The sequence below is a fragment of the Schistocerca cancellata genome, chromosome 6, assembly GCF_023864275.1.
Source record: "Schistocerca cancellata isolate TAMUIC-IGC-003103 chromosome 6, iqSchCanc2.1, whole genome shotgun sequence".
Lineage (NCBI taxonomy): Eukaryota > Metazoa > Arthropoda > Insecta > Orthoptera > Acrididae > Schistocerca > Schistocerca cancellata.
This window is the reverse complement of record NC_064631.1, coordinates 325,146,425-325,156,192: the sequence shown is the minus strand read 5'-3', so window position 1 is coordinate 325,156,192 and position 9,768 is coordinate 325,146,425. Positions and strand designations below refer to the sequence as shown.

The 9,768-nt window shown below is 36.1% G+C and overlaps 1 protein-coding gene across 1 annotated transcript; it reads right to left on the bottom strand.

Moving 5' to 3' along the window:
* Nucleotides 1-1,208: 1,208 nt before the first annotated feature.
* On the bottom strand, nt 1,209-8,936 carry LOC126190806 (NPC intracellular cholesterol transporter 1-like). Its single transcript, XM_049931365.1, has one exon. The coding sequence runs from the start codon at nt 8,730-8,732 to the stop codon at nt 4,785-4,787; it is 3,948 nt and encodes a 1,315-aa protein (XP_049787322.1). The 5' UTR covers nt 8,733-8,936; the 3' UTR covers nt 1,209-4,784.
* Between the last annotated feature and the right edge of the window lie 832 nt (nt 8,937-9,768).

Genomic DNA, 9,768 nt, shown 5'->3' with positions numbered 1-9,768 from the left:
ACCAACGTAACTGTAAATAACTTTACATTTAGTTTTGACAGCATCAAAATGTATAGGGAAGGCAAAGTTAAAAAGTCATGTACATTTTGAACACCAGCCTGCACATAATCCCAAAAAGTGACACTGCAGATCATTTTGATGTCTTTTCTGGGGTGTGAATGTTCTTGGAGAACACAGAGCTGCCCCTGTATGCAGTACTATAGGACTTAGGGAAGTGGAAACAAGGTAAATACACAGCTCTGCTGTTTTACTGTCAGTGACAATGGAGCTCATTTTTATAGTAATAATACCTGTAATCAGTTACAGATGCAGGTGACTGAAGAGTGCTTGATCAGTGTTATGGCCAGTGTCTTCAGCTGCAGTGTTCTCAAACTGTCATGGATAAAATGGTAACTCAACATTTAGCAAGCTGCAGATTTGCCTTTCTATAACAACATTGTACTACCTCTACGTCATCAAGCAGCTCCTGTGGAAATTTAAATCTTTCAGTGAAAGACTGATATAGAAGGGGGTAATTTTTCTTGAAGACAGAAATGCAGCATCTAAGAGTCAGATATTGAATGTAATGGGTTTTTCTGGATGCTAGCAGTTGGGGCAGCAAAAATGTGTATCACACATGATTATGCACACTGAAACGATCTTTTGAGAAAGAATTGCAATTGTAATTGGGAACTGCTGCTACAAACACATCAGTTCTTCATGTAATACTTAATGTTTGTTATAGTCCAGCATTTTTTTAAAATGCTGATTTAACTCTTGAACAATTCATTTGTGGTTGATGCAGCACTTCAATTTCATGTCATAGTCATGTAAAACATGCTGCTGATGGACGTTCAGCTCCCCACATAAACTGTAACCTCGCTGTGCAGTGTTTACTAATATGAAAATGACGTTCACTTTATGTTAATTTAACTGGTTGTAAAAATTAGAACATATAACTTGTGTAATATGCTATGTAAATATCACCAATAACATAAGGATGATTAATTTTATCACACTTTTGATAGCAGGGTGGATCGAAATAGAGCAATGATCCATTGAATTATTGAAAAACCATTTTAACTTTCATTTAAAGTGATTCAGGAAAGCCATGTGCACAGTTCACTTTTAATGAGTTTTGAGTTAGAGTCCCACAAAAGAAATGCAAACTAGTGATATACGTGGTAACGGAGAGATACTTCCTGTGCAAATGATATGACTCCAGAGTATAGATTTTTTTTAAAAAAAATATTTAATAGAGATTCTTTCTTTGGTATGTAATTAATATAAAATACAGCACATTACAAATTATCAAAATTCAGTCCGTTTAATAATTTACATGGCAGCTTTACAGAAGCAGTTAACACTTCTACAAAAGAATCACTGTCACAGCCTTGACTTATTAAAATACCTGAGACATGAGCTTTCAGTTAGGTCTATATTCATTTTTTTTTAATGCCACCTTTATGTTAATTTTAGCTAGCATTGTTATTTCCAAAACTCTTAGACTCCTAGTCATCACAAGCATGAAAATCATCCCATGAGACAAATCTTTGACTGACTCTAAAACAAGACACCTTAACTTTTGTTGTTATAATAATCACTACTGATTTGCCAAGGGATGGTTTACTCTTAACAGCTGAAGCAGTTTCAGAAATATGAGCAACTATCAAAAATAACAGTTCCTACCATTCAGATATAATTTGCAGTGATCATACAAACTACTGTTCAAACACAATGAACTACAACTAAACACAATATATTTACGCAACTAATACATACATTACTCCACTTTTTTATAATCGTTGTTAGAACATAGGTAACATACTAAGTAAAATCAACGGCACAAGAAACAAGAAGTAACTGCTCTTAATACTATTTTACTTTTGCCGCAGGGCTGACCCTGCCATTCAGCTATATGATCAGTGTTTCACAACTTAACTCCTATATTTGCTGCCTCTTCATTCACAACGAGAAGATTTGTGGTTAGGTAAGACAAATTCAGTACCACATCTCATGATTGTGGCTGTACATCAAACAAGACAATCCAGTCTTCTGGAACACAATCAGTGTTTATATCTAATACATATCTAACTCGCATACCATTATCTGTGAGATTTATAATTTATCTTTGTACACTCATTACATCCTAAGCAGTATAAGCAGGTTGCTTTATTCCAACCTCAATATATTTGGCACAAGCCATAATTTTTGTACACAATATCTAAGACAATTAGAACAACAAACAATCGACAAATAAGAGATTCACAAAGTAATTGAAAACATGGAGTCAATGGAACAGAAATGAAAGGAAAAAGAAACTGAAGCTATGGTTTGAAATTCTGGTGCCAATCAATTAGCTAGTGGGTGAAGAACAACTTTTACATGGCAAAAAACTACCTAATGACATAGTTTATCTCAGAGCAACAAACAAAAGAACTAATGACAGTTCTGTTTAATTAGTTTGCTTGATCATTACTTTTTACTATTAGGTTTAATGAACTTATTAACTGTTATACTGTAGGAATATCATATATGTTGCTATGAATGTGGAAGACAAAATAAAAGTTTCAAACTTTGTGCTGGGCAGAGATTCAAACTCGTGACCTTTGTCTTTTTCGGGCATGTGCTCTAACAACTGAGCTACCCAGGCTCAAGCTCAGGTGGTTGGGTAGCTCAGTTGGTAAAATACCTGCCCACAGAAGGCAAAGGTCCCACAATCGAGTCTCAGTCCTGCACACAGTTTTAATCAGGAAGTTTCATATCAGTGTGCAATCTGCTGCAGAGTGAAAAGTTCAGTTTGGATATAACAACTTGCCTCTTTAAGAATCACCATCCCATTCACATGGAATGAAAATTCTATCCTAATTGAGTGCCCAGCCTGTATAATCCTTGACAGCACTTTTGGTGGTGAGGAGGTAAATAAGAAGCTTTTCAATATTCCTATCTCCACCACTCATCTCTTAACCATTAATTCTCAGTGAACTGTCAAATGCATTACTACACATGTGAATCAAAAAATGTATTCACATATTTTATGGAGTGTACTCTCAGCAAACAATTTATAGAATGCAAGTTTTGTCAAGTAGCTTTTAAGACACATGAAAAATGAAACTTTGGGCCATATTCTTATTAACATGTTTACCTTATGAGAAGTCACTCTTCCGCCATTTATATCAGTGCACATTTTATATTTTTCACCAAATGAAAAAAGGGCAGCTCCATTATTACATTAAAGAAACTGAGGACTTCAGGTTAAATATTCCTACGATATCATTCTTAGTATTCTATCGCTGTAGGTGATATTATGGAAAATAGTTAAAGAAAATCATAATGCAATACCACTAGCTATGACAAGCATAAGCAGCTGCCTGTAAATATTAAGTTACACACAGAATATTACAACAGAGTCTTATAATATAAAGAACATGCAAAAATTAACATAAAAAATTACAACAACATCAGTATCTCTCATTAAAACAATACAAAAATAGTTGCTATGTTGTAAGTAAACTTTTCCATAACAGTTGCAGTGAGTCTGACAATAGTTCTTAGATGTAATATGGGTTTGCTCACATAAGTTAATTGATGTGTGTATATGGTACTGGTATGTTAAACAAATAAGGTACAGAACAATATCACTGATATCACAGTAGAAAATAATATGGTACTAAAGTACAGGTTCTAAGGAAAAAAGCTGTGTTTTTTCATTCTACCCCTGTTACTATGATACTGGTTGGGCCCAGAAAGCTTGAAAAATGGAACAAATACATAACTGAAACCATACCAGTCTCTAGCTGCTATTTAATTCATGTTACATTATGAAATTTCACTGTTGTTTGTTCTCATGTCATTGTAAATGATACACAGAAACATATTTACCTTTATTAAAAAAATTACATGGAGCAAACCATCTACCAATGTCCAAGGAAGCAAAGTAGAAAGATATTGTAAAGAATACAAGTTTTTGCATAATATACAAGTGAATAAACTGCTGAAACCTGTTTTGTTGATGTTCTCTAGAAACATTTTTTGTTCATGTTCTTCAAGATAAACTGACAATGCAATATGGGCTGGAGATGGAAAACTGAATGACACCTAATATGAATTTCATATGCTGACTGCACTTCACAACACGTTTAACACACCAAACATGACTGTATAGTCGTGAATTTCTGCAATTGATCTCAAACCTTAAAAACATAACATTTTACTTGCAATGAAAATGAGTACACAAATTTATGTTCATCACTCTTGAGATGAAAATAAATGAGTGACATTCTGTAGCTCCACAAGCAGTATGCTCAAGAGTTTCTAGTACCCAATGACAAGCTGGCACAATTATTTTTATCTTAAAGTGATGTTTCTGTTTTACTGTCTGTATTTTAACAGAACTTTCATGACTATCATTGTAAAATCACACATATATTCCTGCATACAGTACCGAAATCTTTGAAAATTACTTGGGTGCTGTATAATAAATGGACTACAGTTGCTTGTGTTTTAAAATATTTAGGAACAGTGACACAAACATACACTAATCATCTACAGTTGGAGCTATAAAATACTGTGATTCCTGAATCAAAGCTCAGTGTGGCCATAACAATAAAAAATTCTTTTCACATTCCTTCCTTCGATGTACATTTAGTAGTCTACCTGGACTAACTCTTCCGTGGTTCTTCATGGTAAGTCTACAACAATGAGTATAGTAATAGAGTATTTATGAATATTTCTAACTCTTCTAGTACACTGGATAAATTCATGACAATATCAATCACAACCAAACATCATAAAATGCCCGTGAACTAGCTGCTGATTCTGCTGTCTCCTACAATTTCTGAATTTATCCGCACATTCCTGGGTACGCTTTTAGTTTTCAAGGGACCAATATAACTTAGCAAAACAGGTAAGAAAATTAAACCATGTCCAGCTCCAAAAAGAATAATGAGAAGATACATTCTGAAGTAAAAAACCTGAAATATCTGAGAGTTTGCAAATGCTAAAACTGTTATGCCAACAAATTTTGTTAGTGTAATTCCAGAAAATACTGAGCTTCCAATATTAGTCAGTGAATCTGAGACTCTCAACACTCTATTGCTCTCATCTGAATGGATATAAAAATGTAGGAGATGTGAGCAAAATTCAACTGATATTCCAAGGGACAACACCAAGTTAATAAGTGAAACTGCATTCAGTGAGATGTGCCACCAGTACATTATTCCAGCAATGTCAACAACAATTGCAATTATTGTTAACATCAATATTAGAGCTGATGCTATATCAAAGCTCATTAAAACAAATGTCACAATGAAAATACCTGCAACAGAAACACCTAAGATTTTAAGTGTATCATGCCACATCGTTAGGTACTGTTCATAGAAAACATAAAAGACACTGTATGGAAAGACAATTACTTCTGAATCAACGCTGTTGTTTCTTAAGACCTCATTTATTGCATTTGATATATTTGCTGACAGAGAAACTGCAGCCCCAAAAGCCTCATAATAATCTCTCGAACTTTTCAGAACTGTATGATAACTCATAAAATAACTGGCTCTAAACTCTGACAAAGTGCCATTATCAAACTTGTAGTTAACGGCACTAGAATATGAGCCATGACCAGCTTTCGCACATGTTGTTGTGGGATTGTCTTCCAGGAAATAAGGTAAATACTTTTTAAAATCTCCTGTTTCAGGACGATAATGGTTATCTAGCTTGATATCACAATATCTGCAATTAGTATAGTCGTTTGGACAGAAGGAGCCATTATTGGGAAAATATTTACAGCAATTATCAATACTACACCAATCAAAATAATCATCTATCCACGAAGTTGCAGGTCGAGCTATGTACGTGATATTTGGCTGCCTTGAAGCACTAAATATCTTAGTTGTAAGCGAGTTATGGTAACAATACTGACTTCCACAAAGGGAATTTTGCACAAAATCTTGTGAGTAATCAATGTCCCCATGGACAACAAAATACACAGGAGGTCCAATGGACAAATAATTTTTCATAAACTCAAAATATTTTGATACATATGAATCCCTTGGCATAGACAATTCTTGATCCAGACCCACTTCCAAATTGGGAATAAAAGCAATATTGAAACACAGAAATCCAAAGAAAGCAACAAACACAAAAGCCCGTACAGCTGAATTCATCAAGAATGGAACATATTTTGTTCTAAAAAATTCATACAGAACACCATCAGATGAAATGGAGTCTGACTGTGAGCTCTGCACACAACAACAGATATCAAAACGGTTGTCTTCTTGTCTGCGAGAATCCAATGCCAGTAAACTGACAAAGCAAGAAACCTGAAGGACAAAATCAACAAGAAGAGCAAAACCTGAATACATCGCAAATTCACGAACTGCTGGCATGCCTGATGTTGTTCCAAGAAAAAAGCACAAGCATTCAGCTAAAGTTGAAAGTAAAATGGATGGTCCTACATGTGACATAATGCGTCCAATGTGCTCTGCTTGACTCTCATTCTCAAAACGTTTGCTTCTCTGGTATGACTGCACAATAATAAACACATTATCTACACCTACAGCCAATATAAGAAAAGGCATAACTTCAATAATAATCATAGTAACTGGGACACGTATGTATCCAAAAAATCCTACAGACGCTGCTACTGATGCAAGAACAATAAGGACACCACCCAGCCCAAGTGAAATTTTTGCATTAATCAACAACAACGCAAAATCTTTCATTATCTTACTACACAAATTTGAATCCTCTCTATTCCTTCCTCCAGCTTGGGTACTGTCTTCAAGCACATTTTCAGGGTTATTTGCCATTTTGGATCCTGTTACTTTACCTAAAGAAATAGCAACATACAAAAACATTGCCAGATAACTAATGAAAACTGTCTTTACATCTGCTGTTGAGCTGCGCTCCAATTCATCCTGAATTGATCGTTCTGCATTGAAAGCTACATCCATAAAGGGAGGTTTTGTTTGCGTCCAGTTTCTCATAAACTCAATAAAAAGTTTCTCCCACTTCAGTGCTGGTTGCAGTGCTGTTTCATTTTCATAGTTTCTGACAACGAACGTAAGTATGAGAGCTGTGGCATTCTCATAATTTGGATTCTCTGACAAACTATTTTCATCACTAAGAAACCCACCAACAGCAAGTGCAGGATCTACTGCTCCCCTAAAACGAGCTAAGCAATTGATATTATAAGGATTTTGACTACAAGCTTTAAAGTGATCCAAATAGTTTACAGTATAATTAGATTCCTCACTTGTAGAATTAAAAGTATCTAAGTCATCTTGGTAATAGCCCCATATACTTTGTACTGCACAGTCTGAAACCTGTGCAGGACCTGTAAAAGGAGATGTGAGAGGGGCAAAACAAATTTTTTCAAGACCGACACCATCAGATTGACCCAGCAATTCAATCTGTCTCTGAAGTTTATACACCTCTAACAGGAATGTTCTGTTAAACACTGGACCAAATTCCACAGGTCCATTAGATGTTTGATGAATTATTTTGTCAAGTCCTACTGTTGTAAGGATTATCTGTTCCATACGATAAAATGGTTCAAAGGTGACATCAAAATAGTTCTTTTCTACTCTTGCATTACTTCTGGGTGATACCCACAATTTAATTGGGTCTGTTGTAAGTTTCGTGAAATGTATACCACTTGCTAAAACAATCACAAATGACACACTGAGAAATATAATCATCCACGGGTACGATGCACAAATGACACCCCACTTCATAAAGAAACGTTCAAGTAATCCATACACTTTACCTCCAACTCTACTTGCTATCTGTGTGCTACTCGACTGTGTGGAACGATTTTTGCTTTGCATAAGGGGAGTGCGTTCATTTGGTACCTCATTATCATGATCAGTGGATTGATCTGTGCAGCAGCAGTGCTTGCAAGACACAACAGACAAAAATGTTAGTGTTCCAAGAGAAAATAACAGGATCATTATAAAAACACCACCATCGAGTCCACAAATAGTGAAAGGTTGTACAGGTGGTGGTACAGGAGGTGGTGCAGGACAACTGTCTGTGCAATCAATACAACTGCAAGCAGTAGTATTCACATCAAAACTTTCATTACATCGTGTGACTCCAGGATCCAAAGGAATAAACCCAGACTCATTGCTGGTGGAATACTTAATGAGGAACGGAGCCACTGGATTCAAAGTTGGGTCCCCCATGTACTGGAACCATTTCTGAGCGTCACAACGTGATGCACCATATTCACCACACATGATATCAAGCGCGCGCTCACCAGTCGATGGAACTGACACATGAGAACAGGAATTAAAAATTCCGTTTAAGTACGTGTTCGTTACAAATACTTCTATGGCAGTGATGTAAGTCACGTTCCCATCTTTTTCTGTCTGCAGTATCTTCACAAATTCATTTTGATTCGGGGCACAAGTAAACTCACAGAGAATAGTTGCAAAGTTCATCATGCAGGAAGGACATCGCTTCAAGAGATTGCTAGCTATTTGGATGCTGGCATCTAAATTCTCCAACTGACTGACACTACAGCACGTCGCATACGATGTGGAATTTAACCTGTGCAGAAAAGAAGGGCACCACTTTTGGAGCAATTTTGTGCCTGTTTCGTTCAGTGGTTTGGCTGTTCCATTGTAAGGACAATTCTGTGCGAATTCGGTGACATGGCACTGGTCGTACCACACGCAGTGATTACTCGAAAATACAAAAGTTGAAGTCCAGATATATAAAACCACTACGGCGCAACTGACAAAATTCATGGTTCACTTTTTGCGCCTCGGTATCAAAAAGTTACAAAATCACGCTACGATCACTACAATGTCACTTTCACAAACGTTACCGCATTTGAGTCTATCACTGTGCTGTCACGTCAAAGAATCTTCAGATGAATCAGCTGACTGGAGCACTGAACATATGTTTGACAGTTACTTGTTTCTGTTGCTGTTGCTCTCACTGAAACACTGGCGACTGACACTCTGACAGGCAGATGCAGACTCACGTGACCTAAAGCGTTGGCTGGCGTCTACATCAACGCCTTCTAGATACTGATTTTTTTGACCTTGCATGGAAATGAAAGACCAAATACACAAATCAACTACGCGGCAGCCGCTTGCAAGAGTAATAATATTTCAGAAACTTGGATAAGGAGGAATAAGCAGAGTCTAGATTCTAATTGACACCTCTGAAATCTAAACACTTACAACCGCTAAGTAATACGCGAAAATGCTAGTGCCAGTCTCAACAAAAACATTTCAATCTGGAAAAAATGAAAGGAAACAAAAACAATATAAGAAACTGGGGCACGTTTGATAATTTCTGTTGTCTTGTCTTTCATAGTAAATATCATTTAATATATGTTTGGTACTTCACTCGCTCAAAGTAGCACAGTTAAAGAGCAAGTGCGAGCACTCAAGCTGTTATATCCACAAAGTCCGTAACACATGCACACACGAAACTGAAGCAGATACTTTTATTTAGGAGAACAATATTTAATAAATTCACTCTTATTAGCACAAAGTTTTTAGTGTGTCAGTGGTTAAGCACTTTTATTGGTTAAAAACAGTCTTGGTTGCAATTTTATTATTTTATTTTTCAACTACGTGTTTCGCCTTATTTAGGCATCTTCAGACTTATCTTAATTTGGTATTTCTTAGACCGATCCTTTAGACAGTGTAGCCAAAGGACATCATCGAATACATCATGCTAACATCGCCTTTGTTAAACTCAGTAAAAACTTTTCTAGATGGATATGAGTGACTCCAAGACCTGCATAATGAGTTCCCGTCCACAGGAGCG

What these genes read in the sequence shown, in the direction of transcription:
- LOC126190806 (XM_049931365.1), bottom strand. Translation starts at nt 8,732, where the DNA reads ATGAATTTTGTCAGTTGCGCCGTAGTGGTTTTATATATCTGGACTTCA.